Source organism: Capricornis sumatraensis, chromosome 7 (genome assembly GCF_032405125.1).
Source record: "Capricornis sumatraensis isolate serow.1 chromosome 7, serow.2, whole genome shotgun sequence".
Taxonomy (NCBI): Eukaryota; Metazoa; Chordata; class Mammalia; order Artiodactyla; family Bovidae; genus Capricornis; species Capricornis sumatraensis.
This window is the reverse complement of record NC_091075.1, coordinates 98315474-98331049: the sequence shown is the minus strand read 5'-3', so window position 1 is coordinate 98331049 and position 15576 is coordinate 98315474. Positions and strand designations below refer to the sequence as shown.

Genomic DNA, 15576 nt, shown 5'->3' with positions numbered 1-15576 from the left:
GTGAAAGTCGCTCAGTCATGTCCGACTCTTTGCGACCTCATATAATTCTCTAGGCCAGAATACTGAAGTGGGTAGCCTTTCCCTTCTCCAGGGGATCTTCCCAATCCAGAGACTAAACCCAGATCTCCCGCATTGCAGGCAGATTCTTTACCAGCTGACCCCCAAAGGAAGCCCATATATAGCCTATAGCTATATACTGGGATATATAGATACATAAGGAGATCAGCCCGGGAATTTCTTTGGAAGGAATGATGCTGAAGCTGAAACTCCAGTACTTTGGCCATCTCATGCGAAGAGCTGACTCATTGGAAAAGACTCTGATGCTGGGAGGGATCGAGGGCAGGAGGAGAAGGGGACGACAGAGGATGAGATGGCTGGACGGCATCTCTGACTCGATGGATGTGAGTCTGAGTGAGCTCCGGGAGTTGGTGATGGACAGGGAGGCCTGGCGTGCTGCAATTCATGGGGTCGCAAAGAGTCGGACACAACTGAGCAACTGAACGGAACTGAACTGATATTCATATTTCTGACTGTAATTGGACTGTGGCTCCTCCAGAGAGGGCGTATGTTTTCTTTCTCCCTATACACAAATGTGCCTGGTTTATACATATTACTGACAAAATGAATGAATGGATAAAGAAAAAGCATTAAATTTTAATGTAAAATTCACTCAAGCATAATTATTATAAGCTGACTTAAAACTTTTTTTGTAGGCAAAATCCAACAGAAAGACTGGGAAATCTGAAGAATGGAATCAATGACATTAAGAAACACAGGTACATATTTCTCTGCCCAGCAAATATAGAAATATTTTTAAAATGTGGTCATCTTGAAGCTTTTCTCAGTATGCTGCAAAGACCCCTCCCCAGACACTCAGTTTACCCTTTCTGGTGCTTTATTTCTCATCTGTGTTGTACTACCTGCAGTTACAAAGATCAGTCTCAGTGTGATTTCACCAGTGCTGGAAATTCCTATCAAGTATGGATAAAGTTACAAAACAAATCACAAAATTACATATTCAGGTTATAGCAACTTAGCTTTTTATCTGCTGCTGTCTTTATTATTTTCCAATATTATCTTGGATTCTGTAAAGGAATCAAGTTCTAATTTTGACATTTGATTTGCAGTTTAAGTAGGATACTATCATTGTTATCCATATTCAAGAGAATGGGTTAACTAAATCAACTCTTAAATAGCCTTCTATTTCAGTTTAACTGATGTTATACATTAATTTAAAACATAATTTTCCTTTGACTAGCTCTCCACATTTTGTTTTATTATTATTTTTAAAAATTTATTTATTTTAGTTGGAGGTTAATTACTTTACAGTATTGTAGTGTTTTTTGCCATACACTGATATGAATCAGCCATGGGTGTACATGTGTTCCCCATCCTGAACCCCCCTCCCACCTCCCTCCCCATCCCATCCCTCAGGGTCATCCCAGTGCACCAGCCCTGAGCACCCTGTCTCATGCATTGAACCTGGGCTGGCGATCTGTTTCACATATGATAATATACATGTTTCATTGCTATTCTCTCAGATCATCCCACCCTCGCTTTCTCCCACAGAGTCCGAAAGACTGTTCTATACACCTGTGTCTCTCTGTCTCACATATAGGGTTATCGTCACCATCTTTCTAAATTCCATATATATGTGTTAGTATACTGTATTGGTGTTTTTCTTTCTGGCTTACTTCACTCTGTATAATTGGCTCCAGGTTCATCCACCTCATTAGAACTGATTCAAATGTATTCTTTTTAATGGCAGAGTAATATTCCATTGTGTATATGTACCACAGCTTTCTTATCCATTCATCTGCTGATGGACATCTAGGTTGTTTCCATGTCCTGGCTATTATAAACAGTGCTGCGATGAACATTGGGGTACACGTGTCTCTTTCAATTCTGGTTTCTTTGGTGTGTATGCCCGGCAGTGGGATTGCTGGGTCATAAGGTAGTTCTATTTCCAGTTTTTTAAGGAATCTCCACACTGTTCTCCATAGTGGCTGTACTAGTTTGCATTCCCACCAACAGTGTAAGAGGGTTCCCTTTTCTCCACACCCTCTCCAGCATTTACTGCTTGTAGCCTTTTGGATCGCAGCCATTCTGACTGGTGTGAGATGGTGCCTCACTGTGGTTTTGATCTGCATTTCTCTGATAACGAGTGATGTTAGCTCTGCACATTTTAAAGTCTCATATTGTACTTTACTTTTTCGGGTGAGGTACATTGATTTCCACAAAACCTCAAACCATGTTTTATCCTTATGTAGTAATCTAATATGCACCTCTTCAGGTCTGTGAATTTCTAAAACTGGCCTTTAAAACCATCAATAACCTCCACAACATAAAATCTCTGATTTGTTTGCATGTGTGGAAGTTCAAGCCTTGGAGTTATTTGTTTGTTTTTAATCTATGCCTGGCTAAATCCTGCCATCCTCAAGATGTTTTGCTTTTGTGCTTGATTTACAAATAAAGACTATCACCTCTTGATAGTTCAAAAAAATAAATTTGAGAATTTCATTTTTGAAAACCTTTGAACACACTGCTGTGTTCACTTTCAGAGAGGAAAACGCCTCTCAATATTTTATTTCTCTCTGGATGTTTTTACTGAAGAATTAGAGGCAAATCACCATAGAGTGAAAATAAAGGGAGAGATGCTGCTGAATAGAAACACTGTCCATTTTTCTGAACAGTAGTGGTGCAGCTCAAAAAAAAAAAAAAAAAATCCCTGGGCTGCCAACCCTGCTCTATCTATTCATGAGCTTTCTTGAAATAAAGCCATGTATTCAACATTGTAAATTCATATTGGGCTCTTCCGTAAGGAGTCAGGATATATCAGGAAGGGGGTAGGGAGAAGGGAAGAGATGGAGACAGACAGACACATCTGTGCATTTCAGAGACATCAAAATGCTTAGAGCATTTTCTGTTCTTTATTCTTAGAGCCTTTGGATTGTCTTCAGTGTAAAGTTTATTATTTATCCTGGATTCCAGTTTCTCTCTCTTCCTACATGCTGTTATCACAGTTTCTTGTCTCATGATAAAAAGACACATAAATATACCATTCTTATTGAACAAACAAAAGTCCTGTCAATTGAAGTCCCTCTTCCAGTGTATTCTTTTGTCTCATTAAAGAAGCGTCTTCATGGTTGCTCTGAGGTAGTTGGAAAATAGAAGTGATATAATTGTTAACAGGTTCCAGTTTTATCTCTTGCTTCTCATTTACCTGAGGCTCATTTAAATGTAACTGTCAAATTGGAATTTTATGCACATGCAAATTGATGCTAAAGGACTTTCTCACTTTAGTGTGGTAATGAAGAATTTTGAATTCCCTTCCCCATAGGGATTAATTTGCCTATACTTTTTAACAGGCGGTGCTCTTTGCCAAATAGCTGAAGCATCCGTGTGTAGGGCAGAGTTCACTAATAAGATGCAGCAAATTTACACAGTGCCTTCTGGTGAGCACAGGGAGCTTAAAACCATTATTTCATCTTATTTTCATAGTGATTCTTAAGATACAAAGCTGGGGCATGTGGGGCTGAAAAACAGATCTCTCTGCTTTCAAATAGTGTTCTAGAACCTTCTATAAGTCTCCAAGGCATATATAGCTTCTCTACCCAGGATATTCTGGATTTTTTTTTTTTTTTTGAGAAAACATTCTTTCTGGGGTTCCCTGGAGGTCCAGTGGTTAAGACTCCATGCTTCCAATGCAGGGAGCACAGGTTCAATCCCTGGCCAGGTAACTAAGATCCCCACATGCCATACATTGCTGCCTAAATAAAGAAATAAAACAAAAAAATTTTCTAAAATTTGCTATCAGATTTTCCAGCTCCTCTCTAAGGTAAAACATTTTTTTTTTCTTAGAAAGCTGTTTACTTCAATTTTGTTTTTTAAAACAATACAGTTAAACATGTTCTATTGTTAAATGTTTGTCCAGTCCGTGATAAATCGTCTTTCCTAAAAATATAGTTCCTCTCTCTCCTTTTTGTGAGTTAATTTATTAACTAGGTACCAATCATGTCTGTCTGAAAAGAGGGATAATATATTTGTAGGGTACAATTAAATCTTTCCTGCTAGGCCCAGGAGTAATTTGTTTCCAGTCTCATAATGTTACCTTTAATATTTCGAGTCTCTAGAATTTTACTCTCAAGAATAACTACAAGCCTTCTAAAAATGGAGAAGCAATTTATGTGCAGTTGCTGCTAATATTTCTTTAGTGAATATTTTTCACACACGAGTGCATGCTGGCACTTGGATTACTTAAAATGTGGTTAGTGTCAAAAAGGCCAAGTGTTAAGTGAATAACCACTCATGTTAAGTAAATATTGCCATAAGTCAAATTGTAACAAGTACTCAACAAGAAATGCACAGGCTCTTTGATTCAGTGGAGTAACAGTAATGATTTTTATTAATATTTATGGAGTAGGTTCTGGGTAGAGAGCATTGTAAAATATGTGAAAAGGAATTGTGGCAGACTTTGGTGGTAAAAGAAAAGAACCCACAGAACTGTGTGCCCAGAAATCCCTAAAAATGGAGCCTCAGTCTGTACAAAGAAGCTGATGGGTGGATCAAGCAGAAGACTTCTGCGGTTTTGCAGCAAGGACAGGGGAAGTCATACAGCTAGCACCGCTGTCTGACTCTCACTCTTTTCTTAAAGACTCAGCAGCTCAGGCAAAAATGGCTCTTTGAGTGAAGAATGGCATGGCATCTGAAATGGAATGTACCAGAGCCTGCCCTCTGTTTTTAGTATTTTTTCTCTTGCTAAGCTTAGACTTAGGATGGGAGATCCAGTCACGGAGTGACCCCCAAACCAGTTCCAAGAGTGGAAAGAGATTGAAAAAGGTAGAAAAACGTAACTGCAGGTCCAGTAGACAGACAGAAGAATGTGACGGTCTCATAAAATCTCCCAGCCTGCCTTCTCCCACCTCCTACCACCCTCCCATTGCACCCCTGCCGTGGATATTCTTCACATAGTGGCCGTAATTGTCTTAACATGCTTAGATCACATCACTTCCTTCTAACTTTGTACTGGTTTTCCCCTAAGCATAAAATCTTGATGCCTTTTTATGTTCTACAAGACCCTACAGGATCTGGCCTCTGACTGGTTCTCAGACATGATATGTTTTTCTAGTTTTCCCTCCATTCACTACACTTCTGCTCATTTCATCACTTTCTTCCATTTAGAAAGCCATTGACATGAATCTATCCATGGCTTCTCCATTCTCTTCATTATGGCTTTAACTCAGATACTACTTCTTCAGACATCACTCTGGCTAAAAAGCAGTACCTCCCAACCCATCCTCATCCCAGTCAACCTCTACCATTTTATTCTCTTATGTTTTCTCTTTATTCTCTATTACTTATTAGTATATGAAACTAACGTAAGTATTTGTAGTACTTACTTGTTTGCTTATGTGTCACCTCCTACCAAAATAAAGATATCTTAAAAGCAGGGTCTTTGTTGTTTCTGATTCCTGGGACCAAATTGACTTTCTGCACTACACTGGTGCCAGCCCTGGGCTGGTGCTTTTTCTTTTCTTTCTTTCTTTCTTTTTTCTTTTTTGAAGTTTTTATTTTGTATTGAGGGTATAGCCGATTAATAATGATGTGATAGTTTCAGTGAACAGGGAAGAGACTCAGCCATACATATTCATGTATCCACTCTCCCCCAAACCCCCTCCCATCCAGGCTGCCACATAACATTGAGCAGAGTTCCCTGTGCTATACAGTAGGTCCTTGTGGGTTATCCACTTTATTAATAAGTATATAGCAGTGTGTACATTTTTCTTGACTGACTGAAGTGACTTCAGTGTCCCAACAGAAAAGATCAGTATTATATAAAACAGTATTACTCCATGTGCTTCATAATATTCTGAGAGACAGAGTACTTTTTTTTTTTTCTGTCTGAGAGAAGTAAGCTCTCCTCATTTCTGGTGTTGAATCTCCAGCTCACCAAGCCTGATATGTATCCTAAAGACCATATCAGTCCTTTTAGATTAATGATTTGGAAGCAATAAATGAAAGGACTTCATCTGGCCTTTAGCTTCATCCCATTACAGATAATTGTGAGATAGTTTTTCTCTTGGAGCTTTCTAGATACATTTCATCAAGAGCATCACAATATGGCAATGTGATGTTGTAAGAATGATAGTTAGAGATCCTGTGTAAATGTGTCCTCTTGTTGTAGACTCATTAAGTTATTCAACAGACATTTATTTGAGCCCCTGTTTTGTTCCAAGTGGGCTTCCCAGGTGGCCCTGGTGGTAAAGAACCCACCTGCCAGTGCAGGACACATAAGAGATGCAGGTTTGATCCCTTGGTTGGAAAGATCCCCTGGAGAAGGAAATGGCAATCCACTCCAATTTTCTTGCCTGGAGAATCCCGTGGACAGAGGAGCCTGGCAGGCTGTCATCCACAGGGTTGCAAAAAAGTTAGACACAACTGAAGCAACTTAGCATGCACTGTTCCCAGTGTTAATGACACTTCTTTGGAAACGAGCTTGCATTCTTGCCATCACGGAGCTTGGATTCTAGTTGGGGAGAAAGAAAATAAAGAAGCTATTATAACTACATAAAGTGCATAGTAGAGATATTAGAGAGTGTCAAGTACTAAGGAGAGAAAATAGGAAAGGATGGGATGTAATGTGTGGTGGGGAGGGTAGGGGTGCGAGGAATGGGGAAGGTTTGCCATGTTAGACTGGATGGCAAAAGAAAGTGAAAGAAAGTGAAGTCACTCAGTTGTGTCCAACTCTTTGCCACCCTATGAACTGTAGCCCACCAGGCTTCCCCATCCATGGAATTTTTCAGGCATGACTACTGGAGTGGGTTGCCATTTCCTTCTCCAGGGGATCTTCCTGACCCAGGGATTGAACCCGTGTCTCCCAAAGAAGGCTTCTCTAAGAAATGACCTTTGAGAAAATATCTGATACTGTTGAGGGAGCAAATCATGTGGAAATCTGGGGAAAGACTCATTCACTTACAGGGGCTTACATGCAAAGGCCTTGAATTGGGAGCATCCCTAGCTTGTTGGAAGAATGTTGAGGAGACACAGGTGCAAAACAGAAAGAAAGAGAAAAGTAGGACTGTGGTAAGGTGGGGGAAGGGTGGTGATTGAAAGGATGATTTTGTAAGTCAATGGGTTATAGTAAAGACATGGTGAAGACTTTGGCTTTTCACTGGGTGAAACTGAAAGCATTGGACAGCTTTGAACAAAGGCATGATGTGACCTGACTTACATTTTCAATGATTGCCTTTGCTGCTGGATTGTTTCGCATGGACAAAAGTAGAAGGACCTGTTTGCATGCATGTGTGCACTCAGTTGTGTCCATCTCTTTGTAACCCCATGGACTGTAGCCCTCCAGGCTCCTCTCTCCATGGGATTCTCCAGGCAAGAATACTGGAAGGGATTACCATTTCTTAGCCCAGGGGATCTTCCTCATCCAGGGGTTGAACCCACATCTCTTGAGTCTCCTGCATTGGCAGGGGGATTCTTTTACCCCTGAGTGACCTGGGAAGGTCAGAGGACCTATTAGGAGGTGATTGTAATAATACAGGCAAGAAATACTAATGACTTGGTGCATGCTGGTAGAATTGAGATATTGAGTATTTGTAGGGTTCTGAATACAAATGTGTTTTGAAGATAATGCTGACTAAATTTGCCCATGAACTGAGACAGGATGTGAGAGAAAGGATAACTCCAAAGTCTTTGGTTTGAACAACTGGAAGAGTTGAGACAAATTTATTGAGGAAAATTTGGAGCTTCAATGTGAACCTTATTGTTGCTAGATACCCATTAGATATTCTTTGGGGTGACAGTGAATGGCAGTTATGGATATCAGCCTATAAAACAATGGGGTGGGGAGATCTTGAGTGGAAATAGAAATCTGAGAGTAATCAGTTCATACATGCTATTTAAAGCCATAAGACTAAATGAGATTACCTACAAAGTGAGGGTAGTTGATGGATCGGAAGAATCAATATAGTGAAAGTGAGTATACTAGCCAAAGCAATTTACAAATTCAATGCAATCCCTATCAAGCTACCAGCCATATTTTTCACAGAACTAGAACAAATAATTTCAAGATTTGTATGGAAATACAAAAAACCTCGAATTGCCAAAGCAATCTTGAGAAAGAAGAATGGAACTGGAGGAATCAACTTGCCTGACTTCAGACTCTACTACAAAGCCACAGTCATCAAAACAGTATGGTACTGGCACAAAGACAGACATATAGATCAATGGAACAAAATAGAAAGCCCAGAGATAAATCCACACACATATGGACACCTTATCTTTGACAAAGGAGGCAAGAATATACAATGGAGTAAAGACAATCTCTTTAACAAGTGGTGCTGGGAAAACTGGTCAACCACTTGTAAAAGAATGAAACTAGATCACTTTCTAACACCGCACACAAAAATAAACTCAAAATGGATTAAAGATCTAAATGTAAGACCAGAAACTATAAAACTCCTAGAGGAGAACATAGGCAAAACACTCTCAGACATACATCACAGCAGGATCCTCTATGATCCACCTCCCAGAATTCTGGAAATAAAAGCAAAAATAAACAAATGGGATCTAATTAAAATTAAAAGCTTCTTCACAACAAAGGAAAATATAAGCAAGGTGAAAAGACAGCCTTCAGAATGGGAGAAAATAATAGCAAATAAATCAACTGACAAACAACTAATCTCAAAAATATACAAGCAACTTATGCAGCTCAATTCCAGAAAAATAAACGACCCAATCAAAAAATGGGCCAAAGAACTAAATAGACATTTCTCCAAAGAAGACATACGGATGGCTAACAAACACATGAAAAGATGCTCAACATCACTCATTATCAGAGAAATGCAAATCAAAACCACAATGAGGTACCACTTCACACCAGTCAGAATGGCTGTGATCCAAAAATCTGCAAGCAATAAATGCTGGAGAGGGTGTGGAGAAAAGGGAACCCTCCTACACTGTTGGTGGGAATGCAAACTAGTACAGCCACTATGGAGAACAGTGTGGAGATTCCTTTAAAAATTGCAAATAGAACTACCTTATGACCCAGCAATCCCACTGCTGGGCATACACACCGAGGAAACCAGAATTGAAAGAGACGCATGTACCCCAATGTTCATCGCAGCACTGTTTATAATAGCCAGGACATGGAAACAACCTAGATGTCCATCAGCAGATGAATGGATAAGAAAGCTTTGGTACATATACACAATGGAGTATTACTCAGCCATTAAAAAGAATTCATTTGAATCAGTTCTGATGAGATGGATGAAACTGGAGCCGATTATACAGAGTAAAGTAAGCCAGAAAGAAAAACACCAATACAGTATACTAACACATATATATGGAATTTAGAAAGATGGCAATGACGACCCTGTATGCAAGACAGGAAAAAAGACACAGCTGTGTATAACGGACTTTTGGACTCAGAGGGAGAGGGAGAGGGTGGGATGATTTGGGAGAATGGCATTCTATCATGTATACTATCATGTAAGAATTGAATCGCCAGTCTATGTCTGATGCAGGATACAGCATGCTTGGGGCTGGTGCATGGGGATGACCCACAGAGATGTTATGGGGAGGGAGGGGGGGGGTTCATGTTTGGGAACATATGTAAGAATTAAAGATTTTAAAATTAAAAAAAAATAATAAATTAAAAAAAAAAAAGATAAACCCTCCCCCCCCCCAAAAAAAAAGAAAAATGAACAGGTCCAATGACTGAGCTCCAGAGCACAACAACTTCATATGGAAATAGCAGTGGAAAAGGAGAAAAAGTACTCAGGAAGGTAAGAAGAAGGCCAGAACAAGAGTATGTTTCTGGTGCCAAGCAAAGGAAGTGTTTGAGTAAGTGTGAGTGATGAGTAAGTCTGAGTGATGGGTAAATGTGAGTGATAAGCTGTGGCAAATGCTGCTGGCAGTGAGGTTAAAACTGAGAATCAAGGCAATTTCATAGAGTGGAGAGGGTGAAATCTGACTGAAGTATGCCCAGGATAAAATGGATAGTGTCGACTGAAGCAAAACACACAACCTAAAATTTGCAAGTTAGCTTTTATTTAAAGACCTTATTGAGGACGATAGCCTGGGAGGTAGCCTCTCAGCTATCTCTGAGAAACTGCTCCAGAGAGGTAAGGGAGGAGCTGGGATATATAGGAGTTTTTGCTTAAGAAAAAAGCATGTGGTAGGACATGAGAAGATTACTGCTGAAACAGGGTGGGGCAACCTAGGGGTAGAGGAGGAAGAGTTTACCTACAAACTATGAGGTATTAGGTAAAGAACAAGCTACAAAGATATATTGTACAACACAGGAAATGTAGCCAATTTTGTAATAACTATAAATGGAGTATAACCTTTTAAAATTGTCAGTCACTGTATTGCACATCTGTAACATATAATACTGTACAGCAACTATACTTCAATTTAAAAAAAAGAGAAAAAATATTTACTGCTAATCACAAATAAAAGATAAAACAAGTCAACGATTTTACTGCTTTTCTATATATGAGAAGATGCAAGAGTCTGGGCATCTTCTTGACATTATTATTTTGGTATATATCTTAACTATCTAGTGCCAGTATTATGTTTTTCTCCACCCCAAATTGCTTGCCAGGTGGCTACAGTGGCTGATGGCTTCAGTGCAGGCAACATTCAGTGTTTACTGGAATCAGTTCAGTTCAGTTCAGTCGCTCAGTCGTGTCCGACTCTTTGAGACCGCATGAACCGCAGCATGCCAGGCCTCCCTGTCCATCACCAACTCCAAGAGTCCACCCAAACCCATGTCCATTAAGCCAGTGATGCCATCCGGCTCATCTTCTGTTGTCCCCTTCTCCTCCTGCCCTCAATCCCTCCTAGCATCAGGGTCTTTTCAAATGAGTCTGCTCTTTGCATCAGGTAGCCAAAGTATTGGAGTTTCAGCTTCAACATCAGTCCTTCCAATGAACACCCAGGACTGATCTCCTTCAGAATGGACTGGTTGGATCTCCTTGCAGTCCAAGGGACTCTCAAGAGTCTCCTCCAACACCACAGTTCAAAAGCATCAATTCTTCAGCGCTCAGCTTTCTTTATAGTCCAACTGTCACATCCATACATGACTACGGGAAAAACCATATCCATGACTAGATGGACCTTTGTTGACAAAGTGATATCTCTGCTTTCTAATATGCTATCTAGGTTGGTCATAACTTTTCTTCCAAGGAGTAAGCGTCTTTTAATTTCATGGCTGCAGTCACCATCTGCAGTGATTTTGGAACCCAGAAAAATAAAGTCAGCCACTGTTTTCACTGTTTCCCCATCTATTTCCCGTGAAGTGATGGGACTGGATGCCATGATCTTCGTTTTCTGAATGTTGAGCTTTAAGCCAACTTTTTCACTCTCTTCTTTCACTTTCATCAAGAGGCTTTTTAGTTCCTCTTCACTTTCTGCCATAAGGGTGGTGTCATCTGCATATCTGAGGTTATTGATATTTCTCCTAGCAATCTTGATTCCAGCTTGTGCTTCTTCCAGTCCAGCATTTCTCATGATGTACTCTGCATATAAGTTAAATAAGCAGGGTGACAATATACAGCCTTGACATACTCTTTTTCTTATTTGGAACCGATCTGTTGTTCCATGTCCAGTTCTAACTGTTGCTTCCTGACCTGCATACAGGTTTCTCAAGAGGCAGGTCAGATGGTCTGGTATTCCCATCTCTTTCAGAATTATCCATGGTTTATTGTGATCCACATAGTCAAAGGCTTTGGCATAGTCAATAAAGCAGAAATAGATGTTTTTCTGGAACTCTCTTGCTTTTTCCATGATCCAGCGGATGTTGGCAATTTGATCTCTGGTTCCTCTGCCTTTTCTAAAACCAGCTTGAACATCTGGAAGTTCACAGTTCACATATTGCTGAAGTGTGGGTTGGAGATTTTGAGCATTACTTAACTAACGTGTGAGATGAGTGCAGTTGTGCAGTAGTTTGAGCATTCTTTGGCATGAGCAGGCAGCAGTGTTTTTTTTTTGTGCAGCTGATACAGTGATTAGGTTACTCTTTCAAGTTTTCTTCCAATGAGAGGAGAGAACTGGAGTGAGAGTTGGAGAAAAGTTCAGGTGAAGGGAGAGTGCTTTGTGGTTGCAAGAATTTCATTGTTTCCATACTGATCTGAATGCACCAGCAGAGAAAATTCAGGAGAAGTAAGATTTTAAGGAGCATGTTTGAATAGAGAATGTCTACAGGATCAATTACACAGTAGAGGAGCTGACCTCAACTGGAAGCAAAGGCAATGCATTCATGGCACAGGAGAGAAGGGAAGCACACAGATGTGGGTACATAGGCAGGTACATAGGAGAAGGAAATGGCAACCCACTCCAGTATTCTTGCCTGAAACATCTCATGGACAGAGGAAGCCTGGCAGGCTACAGTCCTTGGGTCACAAAGAGTCAGACATGACTTAGCTCCTGAACTTGCATGTAGCATTACGCTGGCGAAAAATTGTAGGAGTTCCTTTTTCTGCTCCAATTTTCTTCGTGAAATAGGAAGCCAGGCTATCATTTGGGAGTGAGGATGGAGAGGAGGTTCTGAAAGTTTGAGGAGAGAGGACAAAGAATGAATTATGAGTCTAAAAGTGTGTGGCAATGAGTGGAAAAACAGAGAGATCCAGACTGACTGCTGGAGACACTAAAGCCCCCTCCCTGGAAGGTAGTAGGCATGGATGTAATGTGAGATACACAGATGTGTGTGTGTGTGTGTGTGTGTGTGTGTGTGTGTGTGTGTGTGTGAGTGTGTGGGCACAGTGAGTATTTCTCTCTGATTACTTGCAGCTACACCGTTGCAGGCAGGAAGCAGGCAACAGAATGGGTTGACAGATAACATGACATGCTAATAGTGTATCAGATCAGTAATATTCCTCTGTGCTTTTCTCATTTCTCAGGTGGTTAAATGGTTTTAATTGGGAGGGACTGAAAGCACGAAATCTTCCATCACCTTTACAAAGAGAGGTATGGTAGCTGATGTTACTCTCTTGATTTTTTTCTAGGTGTTTTTGTAAACAGATTTTAAGTGTGTGATCATGTGTGCACACTCGAGTGTATATGTGTAATACATCTTAAAAATTTTAAGTTTTTAAATTTAAGTAAAAATGTCTTTGCAATTGTGATTCTATGCAATATATGATTCTATTACCTGTTAATGGACGTTAGCTCAACTCTTAGGAATGCATTACATGTGAATTTAAGTAATGAAGGAGACCAGGCTGGATTCTGGGTCAGGAAGATCTCCTGGAGAAGGTAATGGCTATTCACTCCAATATTCTTGCCTGGAGAATTCCGTGAACAGAGGAGGCTGGTGGGCTGTATAGTCCATGGAGTCAAAAAGGGTTGGACACGACTGAGTGACTGACACTTTCATTTCTAAGTCCCAAGGTCATCAGTGTTGGTCAGGCTAAAATATGGTTCTAGAAATATAATATGAACCTATATGCAATTTAAAATCTTCCAGTAGCCATATTTAAAAGGGTTAAAAGAAATAGGTGAAATTAGTTTTAATTATTTTACTACATTAAGAATTATTATTTCCACATGTGAAAATGAAAGTGAAAATCTCTCAGTCATGTCTGACTCTCTGTGACCCCATGGACTATACAGTCCATGGAATTCTCCAGGTTAGAATACTGGAGTGGGTAGCCATTCCCATATCCAGGGGATCTTCCCAACCCGGGGATTGAACCCAGGTCTCCCACATTGTGGGCAAATTCTTTACCAGCTGAGCCACAGAGAAGCCCTTGGTAGCACCAGGGAACCCCTTACATGTTACATTTCAAATTGTAACCAACATAGAATATTAATGAGATCTTTCTAAATTTTCAAAAATCTCAAGTGGATTTTCCACTTCTCATCACATCTTAATTACAACTAGCTACATTTCCAGTACTCAGTCCCTGAATGTTGCTTTTTTGGACATAAATAATTATTTTTAAAATAATTTTAAAATACAGACAGAAATATTATATCATTCCTTTTTCTCTCTGAATGCCTCCATATATCTCCATATTTCCATTAGATTTTCCCTATAAAATTTTATCCTAATGTAAAAGATTTTTATGCTGGAAAGCCTTTTATTGCTCATCCTTTAAAAACTTTAAATTTTAATTTTTTTTAATTTAAAATTTTTGTGAGAGTAAAGATTTTGTTGGCAGCACAGATATTTCTTCTGAATTCAGTTACAATTACATTTTTGTAAGATGCAGTATCAAACAATATAAATACATTATAAATTTTAAAGTAATTATTAAACAAGATGCTTTGAAAAGAAATTATTAAATATACTTGAAGATAAATATTATTTATTAAAAAGTGGAACCAGATTCCACATCAGTTCTATTTCTCTTAATTATTTTTATATATTCAGTTCAGTTCAGTTCGGTCACTCAGTCATGTCCGGCTCTTTGTGATCCCATGAATCGTAGCACACCAGGCCTCCCTGTCCATCACCATCTCTTTATATATTGGGTTGGTCAAAAAGTTCATTTAGGTTTTTCCATACCATCTTCCAGAAAAACCCAAATGAACTTTTTGGCCAGTCCAATAGATGAACGTGCTAAGAGTTGTGTTCATGTAAATAAGTAAATGAGAGTGGAAGGTTTTGTAATAAAATGTCACTTTGAACACCTGAGTAGTCTCCTTGTCTCTCCAAAACTCATTATGATGGATTATAAATAGTATTTTCAATTATCTACCAGCTGATAATTCAATTAGATACTAATGAAAATTGTTTGAAGACTAAAAATTGGAAACCACTTGATTTCCAGAGTAACTGAACACCAGAGTCATTTAATTCTTTCAACAAAGTCATTCAAAACAAACATTTTGAATTTTCCCATTGTTTGAACTTCTGGAGACTTTATATGTGTCAATTAGCCATATAAAATTTCGATTGGTGAGAAACATACAAAGTGGAAGAAGGATTCTGACCCATTTTTAAAGAAAAAATATTTCCTTTTAAAATGTTTTCCAGTTTGAAAAATAGATATCATTTTTTCACCTTTTCTTTCAGAAATAACTTCTCAGGCCAGGTAGCTCCTTATCAAAGGTAATTCTGGAATCCAATCCATTTGTTCTAAAGGGGAGATCTCATGAGGTTGAGAGTATGATTCAAAACTGATAACTGGTCATCTTTTCCTTATGCGTACCTTACAAGTGGCTGCAGTATAAAATCAGTGTTCAGATACAGGGAGCATTCCCATGTGTTCTCACCTTTGGTTTCATCTTTTCTCTACTAGCTCAGTGGACCCACAGATCACAGCTACTTTGACAAGTATCCTCCTGAAAGGGGGGTGCCTCCAGATGAGCTGTCAGGCTGGGATAAAGACTTCTGAGAGAAGGAAAGACGATCACTGCCTACAGAAACAAGAGGACTAGAAGTCCTAGCAATCCAACACTGATCATTTCTCCTTGGAGTTTGACACTATCTTTTGGAAGACCATTAGAGAAACGAAATCCCTGCCCATAATCTGGGGGTGGGAGAGAGTGGGTGCAGAGGTGGTTCTGAATTATAACGTCTCCTTCAGATGCTGTGAATTATTCATGTGTTCCATTCTT

At 39.4% G+C, this 15576-nt stretch overlaps 1 protein-coding gene across 2 annotated transcripts in view; it reads left to right on the top strand.

The window, feature by feature from the left end:
* The window catches only part of PRKG2 (protein kinase cGMP-dependent 2), a 111234-nt gene extending 95881 nt beyond the window's left edge, over window positions 1-15353 (top strand). For both annotated transcript variants that reach the window (XM_068975224.1, XM_068975223.1), the window contains exons 16-18: window positions 714-776; window positions 12912-12978; window positions 15258-15353. In XM_068975224.1, coding sequence (XP_068831325.1) covers window positions 714-776; window positions 12912-12978; window positions 15258-15353 — 226 coding nt within the window. The remainder of the gene's footprint in view (window positions 1-713; window positions 777-12911; window positions 12979-15257) is intronic.
* The last annotated feature ends 223 nt before the right edge of the window (window positions 15354-15576 follow it).